We start from the raw sequence: 17,330 nt of genomic DNA on the forward strand, positions 1-17,330 counted from the left end.
TTATTGCGGAAAAATCCACTGATTCATTCTTTCCCAGTTTACCAGTTTACCCTTTATTTGACAGTATCTTAAGCCCTCCGGCTAAAAGGTGACAAAATCAAGATGACCACCGTGTTCAACATGTTTTCATCAGGTTTTAATAGTGTCAGCCAGCAGAAATCAGGGCAGCTCTTACTCAAGTGACATCCATAAGCACAAACTTACAGTACAGCATTCTGATTATCCCTATGAGCCAACACGTTAACATCATGCCCATACACAAAAATAATGCATCTAATTAATTAGCTGATTACATACTGCAATATACTTTCTGTTGCTGTACAATTTAGTGACCGTAGATCCAGATTGTGATTTGCGTGCACATTTAATGGGCAGCGTTGCATTTACATGCAGTTACGTGTGATGTTTAACTGGGACTGTTGTGTTAAAGCATGCATTCCTATCACACCTTTCATGTAGTTCCTACAAAACGTCTATAGACATATTAAAAGACTCCCTTCTCTGATTAATAACCAAGTGCTGAATCTTGACCAATATGCTGTCAGGACTAGTACATTCACATACAAGCCAGACATCAGTGTCAACATGCCAAGTTGTACGTCTACAGAACAGTGCAAACACAAAATTCAATCCTGAGGCTAGTCAGTCCCTTCATGTGTCACATTTTGCTCTCCTTCTTATCACTGGAAAATATTTTCATACAACAAGAAAAATGAGTCATATATCTACAGCAAAATAGTATTGTGATTTACATATCAGTATCAGCAACACAGGACAAATGGACAAGCAATATGTGCTTATTTGGTCAAGACAAAAAAAAATATGGCATTCAGTGAAATTGTTAGCTGCACATAATTTAAATGCTTGGTTCTGATAACAAGTTTACACAGGAATACTACAGTGCTAATAGAAATTTAACTGCTCTTTATACAGATTTGTACAACATGACAAACCTTGTCAGACATGTTAATTCCCTCTGTCAGCCGTCAAAGGCTGTCGTGTAGCAGTGAAGATGAGGTCCTTTGCTTTAATGCTTTTAAAATGAAAGTCAAGTGCAAAATAAAAGGCTTTTGTCAATTCTTACACGTTTCCCACTGTTTACTAGTAAGTGCTGGATTAAACAGAGCGCGTCTCCACCTCGATCTTTTCCTCAGACTGTGATGATTCTGCTTCCTGGTGGCTGATGTTTTGCCGGACCGTCACCAGTGGACCGCCGCCATAGATGGAGTGGAGGAAGTTCCACGTTTCTTCAGAGATCTGCCCCGAGTCTGCTCCTGCCGGGTCGGCGCACAGACAAAGAAATACCAATGAACAATAAATATAGTAAACTTTTAAAAGAGACTCTGACATACATGCTAAAGTTTTAAAAGCAGGATATAAAACGTGAAACAATAAGGGTTTGTACCTTGTTTCAGTGTTAAATGGCCATTTTTGTTAACTGCAATCTTGGAATTATCAATGGGTCCAGGTGGATCTTAATGATGAAGAAAATGAAATCAGTTTGCATACATTTATACAGTTTGGTATAAATTACAATTTCTTACACAATTTTTATAGATTCAAATAGCATCAATGTTAAACTCTCCAATTTTTTTGTCACATTATTAAAGCAATGCCTGCACCCAATTTTCTACAGTGACAAAACAAATATTAGCGGTGCAGAAGTCAAAGGAAACAAAACTGTTTGCAGACGTGCCAGATTTTAGCTGATATAAATAGAATATAAATAGATATGACAATACAAAGCACAGAAAGGGAAAAACACACTGCGCTAGAATAAAAATGAAACGCATTCTGACTCCTCATTTCACTGTAGCAGGAGGAAAACCTGACTCTGGGGACTAAAGCAAACACTCTGAAGATAAAACACATGAAGAAACAGGACTTCACAGTTTCGTTTGAACATGAGTGGCCTGGTAACAAGGGGATGTCCTATAAGAAACAACATACATGAAATATTTTCCTACACAAGCATTTTGGAATTATAATAAATTTGTTTTAGATAAGGGAAATTTACATTAGGCAAAATCCCATCAATTTATTGTGACACGTGAACAGTTACTAGATATAAGACAAACCGTCAGTTGGAAAACCCTCAGAGATTTCAACAGGGCTGCGATGGAAAGACAAGACTTATGACCAATTACCATTGTCTTTTCCTTTGACAAAGCCCTCCCACTCTCGGAACCACTGCATGCTGATGCAGTATATGACCACTGGAGACTCCTCCTCCTGGAACGCCTTGTTCAACTTCAGAGGGAGGAGAGGGAGAGAGGAAATGGGGGAGGAGCGGTAGAGACAAGAGGGATGGGGAGGAGAGACGGGGGAAGGGGGACAAAAAATTAAGTGAGTAAGAAAGGATTGAGAGGAGAGAAGATGGAAAATCTAATCAATTCTCTCTGGTAGTTTATTTCAATTAGAAGGCAATTTTAACACTACACTGCACCAGTTTCATCTTTTTTGGAAATAACACAGTCCCTGTTTAGTTTTCGCTTACTGAAGCTCTTTCTCTGTCTCTCTGAGCAGCCATTGTGTGAGTGGGCAGACTGAGCAGGCAATAACAGCTGCATCTGTCCCAATGCATTAATGATAAGGCTTTCATCAGACTCACACCTCTCATCTCCTGGGTGAGGAGCATAAGCACATGAAGCCTATCAACTGGTTATACAGACTGAAGAATAGGCCTATACACACCAGCGAGCACACAGGCTGACTGACACACAATGCATTAACACTCACATGAATTTCCGTTAAATCTGGCTAAAGCTCTGTCATCACATGCTCACAGCTTTGCTGGTGCACATTGGGTGAGAAGGGCTTACCCGAACAAACATGTCCAGCTCTGATTTGCGCCGTTTCTCTAGCTTTTCTATCTCAATCTGGCATGTATGGCAAACATACAGGTGGTTGACAGCTGGTCCCCCTCCGTACCTGCAGGGAACAGTTGGCATTAACATGCACAGATAAAATTACCACTAGAAGAAGAAAATTACAGCACATCTGTGGAAAGAATAGGAACCGAGAGTCTGAAAATGCTTCACATCACCGGTAAACCTGTAATTCAGCTGCATGTACCTGCTGTAAAGATGATCCCACACGTTCTGTGGCAGCATCACCACTAGGTCGGCTAGGTCAATGAATGCTGCTTTGTTGGGTTGGACACCTAAGGTGACATATTAAAACGTTTATCACAACTTAACATTTGAAAGGTGAGTGTGTGTGTGTGTGTGTGTGTGTAGGGACATTTTAGAACACACATTTGTCACACTACTGTTAACCGTACTGCTGAGTAAGCAGGAAACAGAACCATGAGATATTTTTGAAATAAAATATTTTCCCCATTTTCTACAAAATGGTATTTTTGTGTGTGAAAATTATTTGTGGTATTTTAACAATGTGAGACAGAACAGTAACCCTCTTATCAGCACCTCAGTTTAGTGGTCTCGAAAAGCATTACTCCATCAGCAAAAATCTTTAATATCTACAATGGTTCTACAGGGAGCATTCCACGGGATGGAACAATAACCCACTTATTCAGCTTGGAGTTTTACTGCATGACATAAAGTATATATGTCACAATATCTGTACTTACAAGTGCTGGTGGCAGCAAAGGAGGAGAAAACAAGCTGCAAATGCTTATTTGCACCATAAAACACATCCTCCGCTGCCACTGTACTATAGCTACGTTATCAGAAATGTACGTTATTTGCTACTTTATTTTCAATTTCACAATTTCCAGGCACTCAGAGAAAGAGCTTGACTGGCATGAACCCTTTGAGAATCCTCCTCTCTTTGCTACTAAAAGGGAGAAAGAAGGATCATCTGCACAAAGAAAAATAAACCCCCCTTTTGAAGTCTGATGTCTTGAGAAGGAAATACTCTGGAGTCAAAGTCAGATATCCCAGCCAAGATGAAAGCAGAAGCTATGTTAAGAGAGGGCACGGCGCTTTCTTTTTTTTTTAAACTGTTGGAAACAGGGCACGCGAACGAATCCATGCTCAGAGACAATTTTACCTCTGTGTGCATTCAGTAAAACATTACGCGGGCATATGTACCTCCATGTGAACACAGGAAGTCATCATTGGAAATGGGCCCTGGCTCAGCAAAGGTCTTGAACTTGTTAAGCCACTGGCGAGAGACGTAGAACTGCAGAAGGCTGGGCTCCATTATGCTGAATAAACCTGACACCCGCCTACGTTCTTTCACTGCATCTTCGTTGCTCTTTCTGACACAGGAACGGACCAAAGATTAGTCACTACTTGCTACTGAGTAATCAGAAGTAAGATGTTAAGTTATGAAACAAAGCAGCATGATGGCTTACTTATAGAAGAGCACATAAGCTTCAGCATTCTGGACACAAGATTCAGACACCTCAGTCACACTTTGGTCATCGAATTCATACCACAGGCTGTTCACGTCGTTCCTGCAGTAGGCAATGTAGTGGCCACCTGTGATCAGAAGGGAGAATGTGTTAGAGCAGCATGCGTAAACCTAACAAGAACATGTGAAACGAAAGCCAAATGAATGCAGGACACGTCTGTGTGCCAACTGATGGCAGATGCAGGAAAGGGGAGAGCCTGGGCCCACTCACTGCTGGCAGTGCCGTGGTGACAGATGACTGACAGCAGGTCGTAGTTGGTGGTCTGGGCGGAGCTGTCTTTTGCCAGAAAAGGCTGCAGGTCCAGGCCTTCGAGGGGGAAGGAGACGTGGGTGCTTATCTTGGTGGAGAACATCAGTTCATGCCTAAAGCGCTTTAGGTGGATGCACAGGATCTGGAGCAGAGAAGCATACAAACAGTTTTATTCTAGCTTTGGTTTATGAAAACACACAAATTATGCTAGAATTACTAGACATGTCATTATACCTCTGGCAAACTTTGCATTTTGCAAAATTTGACTCCGTTTCGTAATCTAAGGAAAAAAAGGACAAAAATTATTTAACTATGTTATTACTGTATGAAATTAGTTGTTAAAATATTAGCACATTAGCATGAGCACTCACTTCTTGCATTTCTCACAGCTATACATGTTGTCTCCTGGAAAACAACAAACACAGTCAATGAGGCATCAATATTACTGGTTATGCTAGTGAAACAGTTCCACGAGCTCCCTCGTACCCTTTAATTCATCCCTGGCGAAGAAAGCTGCAAGACAGTCTTGTAGCGTAACCACTGGACCCCAGAACCAACTAAAAACAGAAGAAAGCAGAGGAAATAACTGCTTCTAATTCGTCAAGTAAACATGTAAATAAGTGCAGTGTTCACATTATACACACACACACACACACACCTCTTGATATATTCCATGACAAAGGCGATCCAGCCCTGTGGCGCATACGCCTCCCCACAGGAGCCTGCTTTTACCAGCGAGGTTTGGTGGGTGGAGGAGTGGAGCTTGGCCAGATCCTCTTTACCTGGGATGGGCAATGAGATATCCTGGAAGTTCTCCAGGGTCACAGACACCTGAGACAAGCACAAAGTAAATATTCTGTCAGGACAGATCTCAAATAAAGGTCTACATTTCAACCAGTTCTTTATGTGGCAAAAGGGTTTGTTACATGCAAGCGAAATGTAATTCAATATACAGGATGGGAGGAAAGTGGGGAAGACAGGACAGTTTTAGAACAAGGCGGCAATAAGGTTGAGTTTTCATATTTAAGACACTGAGACAACTCATTGATTACTGTGATGGTAGTACTGTATTTACAGAACTAACCCGATCACAGGTGAGGCACTGAACTGAGCTGACAATGGTCCCATCAAACACATCTGAGATGATGCTGCGGTATTTCTTCTGACGCTTGTTCTTTGGTGGGGAAAATGTGGTCACTGCTGTGGGGAGGCAGAGAAATGTTCTAGAGATCAAGCAGCATTTTTTTAGACTTCAGTCCAGATAGGATGTTCTGATTCTCCAGTGCTACCTTTCTTGTGTGCAGGGTTTAGGCTGGGCCAGCCGCTGGCAGCTTTGGGTGGGCTGCTGGACATCTTGGGAATGTGTCCCTCCACAGGGACTGGACTATGTGGCCTTGTGATGTTGGACATGTGGATGCCTGGGAAGGAGTCTAGACAAGAGCAGTGCAAATATTACAAATTTATAATTCACAAAGTTCAATTCTGAACAAAAGCAGGAACACAATTTATTGAAAGGATGAAGTCATGAATATGACATGAGGTGTGAGCCAGCATGTTGCTTCTTTGTACCTGACGTTCTGCTCTGCACCTTGATGGCTCCCTGGCTGCTGATAATGGGGGTGCCCTCAGTGGTGGTGTCAACATCTTTGTCCATGTCTGCACCACAGTTTCCACCCGTAACACCAACACCAGAGCGGTAAAGGTCATTAATCATGTTCTTTTCCTTCTGCCACTCCCTGTTGGACTGAATCTCATCTTGCTCAGGAATCAGCATCTCGGCCTCATTGGTGTTGTCTGTGAGCACATTCCCACCCTGCACCTCGTTATCAGCCCGCTCGCTGCTTCCACACGACTCACATGACTGGAAGTCATTGTCTGACTGGCTGTGGTTGTCTTCCATGGGGATGTCATCCACCGGGATGCTGTTGGACTGGTCACAGGGTTCAAGTACTGTCTCCTTTAGCTCCTCATGAAGTTGATCCATCAAGCAGCGCAGAAACTCCTGCGAGTCCTGTAAATCACAAAAAGGTTTACGTTCCATAAAATTCCATGATAGCTTTTTGCTGTTGTTTTGGTCATAATAGTGAAAGAAGAGCTCATTTCCTCTCAGTGAATGAAATTTAAAAATCAAATAACACAGCAATAATTCTCCATGAATATAATCAAGTTTGACATGCAGAGTCAAGCTTTCAACAGCCAATTCTTCCTAGAATTTAAGCAACAGCCACTTAGTCTTCTTGTTTATACCAATTCTGCCAAAATCTGAAATCAAATCCTTTCAAAAATGTAATCAATTTATCTTAACACAGCCAATATCTCATTAAAGTCAGATGCATGTAAATACAATGAAGTCAACTTCATTCATACAACGCTAAGTCCAAGGCTATGCAGCCCCTCACAGTGTGACAAATGAATATTATTCAGTGAAATCTCCTGAACTAACGCTTGCAATGGGAACATATAAAACCAAATTCCTTCAGACTTAATAGGAGCATTTGTGTGGATGGAAATCTGTAGCTGTGCGTGATGTGAGCTGGAGCTAATTTCATTTGTGTAAAAGAATGAGCACTGAAGTGGAGTGAAAAAGAGAAGAGAATGGCTTCATCCGAGGCAGGCTTTATAGAGACAGACTATATAGGAGTGGCTTCACACTCATGAAAACCCACATCAGCACATATTTATCCCCTGAGGCAAGGTCTTAAAGACAAGAACTTCAGTGTAAGCTCAACCCGTTACATTACTGTAAGCTATTAAAAGAAACAAACAAAAGTCAATTAGCAACACACAGCAAAGTATCAGTACAAACAGTAGAGTGTTAATTAATACAAATTAACATTTGTAAACTACAGCTTGTTTATTAACATATTATTACAACAGTGGTAAAGGTTTGTAACGATCTCCAGAGGTTTAATTTATTTAATAACTAGCTCTCACACACACACACACACACACACACACACACACACACACACACACACACACACACACACACACACACACACACACACACACACACACACACACACACACACACACACACACACACACACACTTATTTATTGAGGGTGACTCACCTGCTGTGAATATCCTCTAAACATAGGGTTTATGGCTTTGATCCCCTGAAACAGGTTGATTGGGACCACATAGGAGGGTCTGCAATGTAGGACACACAGCCTGTTTACCAGTACTGTAATACGTAACACACACTATAAACAGAGCTCCGACGCTTTAGAGTCGTACATACATCCATAGTGGGAACTACCTACCTGTTCTTGTGCCACAGGTCTGACACTAGTTTCTGGTAGCTTTGGCAGAGTGCAGGCTTTTTGTCAGTCCTCACCAGGCCATCACATTCAAGAAAGAACTGCGTCAAGGGTGGGCTGCAGTGGAAAGACAAATAAATGCATCTCATGTGGACACCAAACATGCTTTTAATGAATATCTGCCCAGTGACAGATGAGTTACTCTTTAACAACCGTTATCAAAAAGCTTGTAATGCAATAGTCATATTTTATAATCCTGCATGAAACTCTACAGAATGCTATTATGTTATTGATGTCATGTTCTACAAAGCTACATAGATGAACGGCTATCAGGAGAAAGAGATTTGTATTCAATTCTGCTCGTACTTGATTTAGTTCATTAAAATGCATTCACATTTTCAGTGTTATTGTCTCATGCAAGAACCAAGGACACTGAAAATAGCTGAAAAGTGAAACAGCTGAAGGGAGCTTGTTTGATGGATAGAGAGTGGACAGAAATTTGCAAGAAACGAAACTCCAGGATGAATAAGACATATCCTGTTCCTGTCCCCTGGGAAGAGTAAAACCCTTTCCAACTGAATAATGACCCGACAGAAACTGAAAGGAACAGCGCTTGCAAAAACAGGCATCAAAGGAAAGTTTCAGAGAGGGTGGTCCTCCGTTCTGCAGCTGGGTAAGTCACGTCCTCCTATTTTTGGAATGTGATTTAGATTGCAAATTTTGACCCACATTTTCCCCCATTTTGACTTGTATCTAAACTAGGCACCATCACTTTAATTTATAATTTCACCAGCCCCAGAGTAAAAAACGTATGAGTAATGAGTCAGTCAGTTAAACACAGCCCAAGGCTCTGCTGCATAGTCCTAATTAAAGTGGCCAAAACAACAATCATATCACTGTTGCAATCATAGAGAATTATTCAGAAGTACTGACGCTCCAATGAACAATAAAATGGGACATAAAAACTAAAGGTGGAAACACAATAAGATATAGTAGTGACGGAAAGACAACTGAGCAGAAGAAGGAGTAGTTAGATTGGGAAGGAGTTCATTTGTAACACAAGAGCCTACAGGGATCTACAAAAGGCCAGTTCCTCCGTCTCAAATGGTGCACTGCAGCAATTTTCACTCAGACGTCACTCTCCCCAATGAGCAAAACCACAGTTGTTTCTCACAGTCAACAAGCAGCAGGCAGTGAATGCAACAGCAAAACAGCTACTGGAAAAAAAGGCACTTTTAAAGTTTAAATAGTGAAAGGAAAGTAACCCCCCACCACCACACACACACACACAGGGTCACAGAAACGATGCAGGATAGGCACGTAGCTGGGACAGAAGGCTCTTAACAGGGGGCAAGGTCTTACCAGTTAGACAGAGCCTGGAGGGCAGCGTTCATGTAGCAGGTGTTGCCAATGTTCTTCAGCCCTGTCAGGCCTAGGGGACACAGAAGGCACCGGGGAAATTAAAACAAGCCACCCAAACACTGGTAAACTGTGAAGGCAGCCAGGAGCATTCACTCAGTTCAGGAGATGCAGTCAATTCCCAAATTAGAGGTTTACACATAATGTAACATGAGTCTTCTGGCCAGCGTATGGCCATACGTGTTACATGTGACAGAGACAACCTGTTCATCCTATGCAGTAGATTTTGTTGTCTGTCTTGTTGTAATACTATTAAATATCTAAATTCTTGCCCACAGGATACAACTACATTTGTATCACAGATTTCCATAAAGACGTTCTTGGGCTCGGTTTCTGATGTAAATGTGGTACATAATGTTTCCTCTGGTATTTGCTTCTCTAACTATGATTCTCAATTAGCAACAATGAGAACAGCAGGTGCATCCGCGTTCTACTGTAAAACTGGATCTAAAAATACCGCGATTCATGTCTAGGTTCAAATTTGACACAATTAAGACTCTGCAATCAGACTTAAATACCTTAACCGCCTCCGCAAGCTGTGCCTCAATGTCGTCACCGTGCTCAGGTGGAGTGAGGCCAATCAACCACACTACAATAACCAAACACTGGGACGCAGCACGCACGTGTCCCTTTCACCTCACCCGCCCTCTCACACCACCTCAACTCTCACTCGCCTACTGTAGAAGCTGCACCTGTTAGACTCAAAACCTCTGATTTTCATCTTCCTCTGGTTTCTGAGCAGCCTATTCTGCAGTAAACATTAGTCCTATAACGTCTAATCACTCCTCCTGAATCCATATAATTAGCATTTGTGACAAAAATAACCAGGGTGTGGACTGGTGCCAAAGCCTGAGCTTCACCATATGAGGTTTAACCTGACATATGCTGTTGAGGGAGCATGTGTGTCCTTCACAGCACTGAGTGCACACAATTTCCAATGGGACTGAAGTAGCCTGTGGTCCACGAGTGCATGAATGCAGCCGGAGCTGCATTTGACGGAACTGTTTCAGCCTCATCGGTTTGTCTTTAGCAGGTTTTGGATGATAGCTGTCGTCTTTGTGTTGTGTTACAACACGTGACGTGGAGTGAGGCAACATATCACCTTGTGTTCGTCAGCCAGAGAACCTAGTGTCGGGTCTTAAAAGCCTCCCATCACAACGCATCCATTCACTGCTCCTATTAATTCAAATCATAACCTCGCGCTGAATTAATTCAGCCACTGATTAACAGGCTCCTGTGTTTGAGGCGTTCATATTTTAATTTTGTCAAACTTGGTTTAAGACGTGATAAAAGTTAATTACATTTTATTCTCCTCACTGACTTCATGTATATGATTTTAATTATTAAAATGATAACTCAGGAACGAACAATGAGCCTACCGCAGCAGAACTGTAACTGGAGATTAGAATGTTTTGCAGAACTACACTTCGGCAGGCTTCACTGGCAGAATGCAGACATTTCTCAATATATCTGTTAATTTTATAGCTGATGTAACAATGTGCTTGATGCTGCATTGATTGCCTGTATTAAATAACCAAGGGTTATGTTTTCTGGCTGCTTTTTCAGGATGCTTGTAACATATGCTGACTGACCCAAAACAAAAACAAAACATAAAGTCTACAAATGCACGTCAGGATGAGAACTTCATCTGAATAAACGAACCCCTTGCACGTAGGTCATCTTCTTCCTCTGTTTCCATGTCCTGGTCTTCATAGCCTCCATTAAGGGGCACTCTCAGAGAGGTCGGGCTCCCAGGGGCCCTGCTGTTATCCTGGAACAATAACAGCATACAGACTCATTGTAAAACTCCTATCTGGTAAATGAACAACCATTCAGTCTGACTGACAGTTCAGACTGGAACTAGACTAGACACTTTCACATGAGTCAGTATAATTAGAGAGTAACTAAGTGATTGTATGCCACAAACAAGTACTTTCAAATAAAAGGAGCAATTAGCAAAATGTTTATTAATTATATAATTTCTCCTAAAGTGCATTTTGCAGTTTTTCATCACGGAGGCAGTTTGTTTATTTACTCTGTTGTAGGCTGTGGAGATAATTCCACGTATTAAACCATGATGACACACAGCAGGACGTCCAGCTCCTACCTGGTCAGCCTTCTGTGGGGAGGGGAGGGCTTTGCTGGTGGTGGGCGACTGAGGAACCAGTTTGCGCTCCAGGAAAACCTCCTTGCCACAGGCGTAGCACCACACTCGAAGTGTGGTCAGGTTCACTGTCAGGTTGTGCCGCGTCTCCTGCATAGGAAGTAGTTAAAGCAAACATTTGGTGAACACGTGACTGTTTACATAAATTAAAATAAAAAGATAGTGTTAATATTTAGAGAAAAACATGGAGCTGCGCTTTGCTATGATAGGGAGCCGTTCTTTCCTCAAGCAATATGTACATTAAGAATAATAGAACCCTGATTATTACATAATTTAACTAAAGTATTAAATCATCATGAAACATCACCACAATTAGGAATCAACTGAAAATCTACAGAGTTCTTGGTTTAGTGGAACATGTGTAGATTCTGACTACATTACAACATCACACAAACTTCAGACACGATTCCAGGGCTAAGAGTCTCAGGTTCCAGGTGGAGACTGAGGCAGCACTGCTGTTCTGCTGACCTACTGCTGCTCTGACAAACACCGGCAGCCTGGCAGGTCGACAGGAGACTGAACGTGAGCGGCACCCGGCCAGCAGACTCTGCATTATTCATTAGCGCTGCATTAGCCTTCACGCAGCAGGGCAGAGTGGAGCGGGGCTGGGCTGGCAGAGCGGGCACACCAGAGTGTGATCCTGAAAACTCCCCCTTTCATTTATTTATACCAGGTAAGACATTAAAGACAAGCTGCATTTATAGGCCTTAGAAGCTGCTTTATCAACCCACATCATGTTTTATGGGACAACCTACCGATTTGTAGCTTTTTTACAAAAGCTTGATAAAATGATAAATAATTATGCATAATCATTTGAAGTAAACTGAACTGCTGTCTTTGCACAAACTCCCACACAAAATCCTTTTTGAGAAAATGAAACAATGCAGTAGAACCTGCCAAGCAAGTTATTATGGTCAAAATAAAAAACCACAACAACTATTCTTCTATTCCATTCTACTCAAAACAAGTTGCACAAATCCACTACGAGACTCTGATGATTCTACTGTGACTCTTAGTAGGTGCTAGATAGACGTCATTGTTTACTTAAGTTTGATTAGCAGGATCCTAACTGCATCCAGTTCAACAGTCACCCACTTTGTAGAGTAAATACTATTAAAAAACAAACTAATTCCAAAGCGCTAATTAAATACAACTTCATTTGTATAAGACAAGATGGCTTGTGCTGAAAAAGCACAAAGCACTGTTGAGCTGCAGCTACAGACAAAAGGCCCAGAAAAACATGTATATCAAATTTGTCTGTGATATCATTTGAAAACGTTTTGCTAATATTACATTGCCAGCCTAGTCTGTATCCGATTCCTTTCCCCTATCCGAGTTAAGAGCGCCACTTTAACAGGCTCTTTCCTTCTGGACAATGGTTTGAGCAGCTATGCAGATACCATTAGGCAGAGCAAATTACATGTTTGCTTTTATCCTCCTCCTCTAACCCCATTTGGCCCTAGCGTGCTGGAGGAAAAGCCTTAGTCAACAATCTGAACGCGAGTCTGAGTTAAGCCTTCGAGCAGACAGGAGAGACGCGTACTGTAACCATGCAGCTGACAGTACGTGTGGATCTCCCCCACTTTCTAGAGCAGTGGTGATTAATAATAGATGATCCAGATAAAAACTGTGGAGATGTAGCTACAGGACTGTTGCATGACGCTTTATAACAAAGTGTGTGTGCACGTGCAAGCTTTAAGACTGTGAGGGGAAAATGTTAAAAATAAAGCGAGACCCGGGGCAGTTTTAACGCAGGTCTTTCTAGACTTCCACCTGTGCCTCTTTACGTGATGTCTGATAAGGCCACTCCTTGTTGGTTTATGCTTTTCATCCAACTCAACATGACAGTCAGCATAATTATAGCTTTTATCAGATTCCTTGTCTCTCTCAGTTTCATACTTAGGTCCAAAACCTCTCACCTGTGAGTGAACAGTGCTGTGGTCAGCGTGAGATTCGCCACATCCTACATATGCACAGCCATTCTAGAGAAATACAAGCAGGGTTACAAGAGCAGGTCAGTGCTGACAAGTGGCATTTCATGGTATCCCACCAACTGTTCATTTTCATTTTCAGGCGCATATTGTCCTACCTCCAAACATGCCCACAAGTTTGGTCCTCCAACTTTACAATCTTGGCACTGGCCCTAAAAATATCAAGACAACAGGTTAGTCAGACAGGAAGGAACACAACAAACACAAACGTTGGTTTTGAACGAAATGAACGTTTTAAATGTCTCAAAGAATGCGACATTATGAGTGGAACGGTGGAGGTCTCACATGAGATTTCTGAATAAGTTCCTCCTTGGTGATCTCCCCCACACAGTCCAGGTGGGGGCAGTCACAGCTGGACATGGGCGGCATCGCTCACCAACAACTCTGGGAGAAGGAACAAAAATCAGCATTCAAATTGTTCAACTTGATAATTAATATCCTATTATAATAATAATAATAAGGAAACCAAAACTGTGAGGCCACTTTAATCCAAGTCACAGAAAAAGACAGAAAAGGTTCTGCATATTTTACTGTGTCGATTTAAAAATACATTGAATCATGCTAATCTTTTTACACTGAATATTCCTAATGCTAATTTAAAAAGTGTCACTATTTGGTTCTTGATTGGGACCCTGAATGAAAGGACGTCTTCAATGCCATCAACAGTCACAAATATTGTTTATTACATCTGACCTGATCAGTGCCCGCCACAATTTTATTACAAACATCTATAATAGAAGAAACTGCTCTTACTTTCCACTAAAAACAAAAAGAAGCCCATCACGCCACAGCTGTCAGCACCTCACGTGGAACCAGCATTGTATTAACAGGGAGCCTATAAATTATTTTTATGTTCACATCACAGAACAAGGCAGCGACACAGTCTATTACATGTAGGGCAAGTCAGAACCAATCTTGTGCAAACAAAGCTCAAATGACTGAATGGAGTTTATTAGAAAAGCTCATACAGCGAGTTTAGAACAATTTCCATCTCTACTTAAATCATTTTATTCCTGTGGACAGCGAGAAACAGCAAATGCTTCTGCTTCTCCTTCACACTTCCCACAGCTACCACTGGATTTGACCTATGTAGATATAATGCCTAGTTTACAAAGCCAGCCTCATGCACTGGCAATAAACACACCAAAGTGAAGTCACACCAGAAATGCAGGTATATCAACGATGTTTCCATTTATTCTGATTACTGGTGGTAGTTTAATTCAGTACACTGTCCAATCAATGGGTAGAGATGAGCTGCAGAAATGCTGAGTAGTCAAAGACATCATCCAAGGCATAAATGGACTAGCTAGCAGCTAGCAGCTATCTGTACACAGCTAAACAGACCCTAGCATTTCTCTTTTGGTTTAGAACTGCCAGATTTTAGGGAAAGCTGTGTATCACCGACTGCAGCAATACCAAGTCAAAACTTGACAGTGTTTGTGCATTAGATGATTATATTCATGAGAAGTGCAAAGATTTACGATTTTCAAGCTTAATGATCTGCTTTTGGTACAAATGCCTGAGCGAGGCTGCACTTCTGTTTTTTAGTGTGTATGAGAAGAAGAAGATCGGCAGCTTCCCTACAAAGGCGTCTTTGTGAGGATGACAGGAAACCATTGGTGGTTTTTATTATCAGTCATAAGAAGGCTGAGGTTCCATCTCCTCTACAAAAGGAAGCAAGTTTCTGGCACTTTGTCAAATAAAGACTTTCTCAGGGAATAAAAAAGGACATGTTTCCTGAGGGTCTGCTTCTCAGGTGTCCTGTATTTGAAAAAACTATAATAAAGAATTGTAAAAGAAGCAAGTGAGTGTGAACGCAATTCACCTCTCTCGTGACAAACTATACAAACGTGGTTTGGTCAGTGCTTAAGACACATCCTCTCATGTGTGGGCATGTGAAAACAAGAACACTGCAACCAAATTGTGAGAGACTGGGTAAAACACAAACTGTAAAAGGAACATTAAAGCATTAAGTCCAATGTAGACAAAACCTTTAACATCCGGCAGAGTTATTACTGGTTAATAATTTTCTCTTTAACATGTAATAAATAAGACTGATCATCTTTTAAAAACCTGTAAAAGGTGATTACATGCTTTGATTCAGTCAGTTGATAGTTTCATTTATTTTGACAACAATACAGTCAATGACACCATTTTACTTTTAAATGTTATGGACACATTCAGGAATTCCTGATGTTTCAGACATTAGACAAACAACTATACAGTGGCTACAGGAATCAGTGATTCATTATTGTTACATCTATGTACTTTAAAGATTTGTCTAACAGTTTAATTGTGGGATCAGTGTAGGAAAAAGTTTATCCTCATTCATGTCCAGTCTTGTGCATGTCAATATGCCTGTTTCCTCATCTAAACACTGCTACAGTATCTCTGTCAGTCTCTTCCACTAATCCAAGTTATCTTATCGAACTGATTTATATAACCAACAGCCTATTTGTCAAACTAGACCCCTGCAATAACACTGAACTTTGGAAGCACCTGTCAAAAGGTCAAATAAACAAACTCAATTTGCCCCTAGCTGTTAAGTGGCGCCAGAGAAATCTAATTAGCCCGTGGATTCACTATCGAGTCTCAAACCATTACGCAGGTCCGCCGTGAAAGACCCTTTTCACCATCACACTCGTGATACTTCCGCTGTGGATACAACCAAGATAATACTGACGATTCACGAGATTCGGGTCTTAACAAAGAGGAAGTAACCTAGAGTCAGGGTGGGGCGTTGACCCATCCAGGCAGTGCATATGAAGCCGATGCTGACTACCACATTCTGTGTTGTCCTTAATGAACTCACGAGCCAACATCTGATACAAGAACACTACAAAACACTCCATTAGCCTAAGTGGCCCCACGACGGCACATTTTAGCAAACTGTCCGCTAGCCACTACAGTTAAAACGTCACCTTACTTAGCAGTTAAAGTTAGCTGGGTGACCTAATAGCAAATTAATTTCCTCAGGCTTTCCGGTGGACACCGGTTCAGTACGTGTCCGATAAAGATGGAGCGAGTTACAGATACGCGTGGCTTCGGCCTTGTCCACTGTTCAATTAAACTGTCAAACGCAGGCGAGGCGTTGACAGCGTCACAGGCTGACTAGCACCCTTCTACTGTTAGCATGGAGCCTAACCTGTCGACAATAACGAGTCATTCTACGAAGCGCCTCACTCGTAAAAACATACAAAACTGGCTGCGGGTAGTTGTAGTCACGTAGAATAGGTAATAAAGGAGTTAGGCGGTTCGCCATCTCTCCAGTCAGCCACGGGCTAATGCTAGCCAGCTAGTTCGTTCCTGTATTATATGACGATAGCACAGTGACTAGCGTTACACCAGTCGGCTACAGCTAGTTAGCATCTCGGGAAATTATCCACGGTCCTTACCTGCAGAATAATAATAAACGACGCCCCACGGGTAAATCCAGATGTACCTAATAGCTAAGAGTCGGTTCCCTATGCAATTAGACTCATATTTCACAGAGCGACCCTTCACGTTCGGGAGAAACGTCCCCGTCGCTCAGCGTGGTTGCTAACGTTACTACAATCCCCGCCCACTTCCTGTTACAAAATAAAACAACCCCTCCCTACCCTGCTATAAACATCTGATTTTATGGTGTTTATGTTTCGTTATGTTATGTTATTCTATCACCGTTTATTTTATCACTTTTGTAAACACTAATTAGCATACAGACGTGCTTTCACTTACAGCAATTGCATGTTTTGCTGTAGTTTTTATTTTAGGGTATGCCCACAAACAGTGCAGCAGTGACCTTTTGCCTAAAATCTTCTCAGAAGAATAAAACACAGTAGTAACATAACAACAAGTGTGTTATATTGCTTTAATGTATATCA

General features: G+C 41.7%; 1 protein-coding gene across 2 annotated transcripts; it reads right to left on the reverse strand.

Moving 5' to 3' along the window:
• Positions 1–114: 114 nt before the first annotated feature.
• On the reverse strand, positions 115–17,032 carry usp33 (ubiquitin specific peptidase 33). Of its 2 annotated transcripts, none has more exons than XM_029131528.2 (24): positions 16,863–17,032; positions 13,753–13,851; positions 13,566–13,619; positions 13,396–13,458; positions 11,420–11,566; positions 10,975–11,083; positions 9,256–9,325; positions 7,897–8,010; positions 7,705–7,783; positions 6,200–6,641; positions 5,920–6,060; positions 5,715–5,827; positions 5,289–5,461; positions 5,117–5,187; positions 5,002–5,035; positions 4,865–4,910; positions 4,592–4,772; positions 4,322–4,448; positions 4,056–4,225; positions 3,076–3,163; positions 2,823–2,931; positions 2,148–2,250; positions 1,406–1,474; positions 115–1,274 (listed from the first exon to the last, which is right to left on the reverse strand). In XM_029131528.2, exons 2-24 carry the CDS (start codon positions 13,834–13,836, stop codon positions 1,117–1,119), a joined length of 2,745 nt encoding a protein of 914 aa, XP_028987361.1. In that variant the 5' UTR covers positions 13,837–13,851; positions 16,863–17,032; the 3' UTR covers positions 115–1,116. The 2 variants fall into 2 exon arrangements, with proteins under 2 accessions (XP_028987361.1, XP_028987360.1); XM_029131527.2 differs by having other exon boundaries at positions 5,715–5,830.
• Positions 17,033–17,330: the final 298 nt, after the last annotated feature.

Source organism: Betta splendens, chromosome 17 (genome assembly GCF_900634795.4).
Source record: "Betta splendens chromosome 17, fBetSpl5.4, whole genome shotgun sequence".
NCBI lineage: Eukaryota > Metazoa > Chordata > Actinopteri > Anabantiformes > Osphronemidae > Betta > Betta splendens.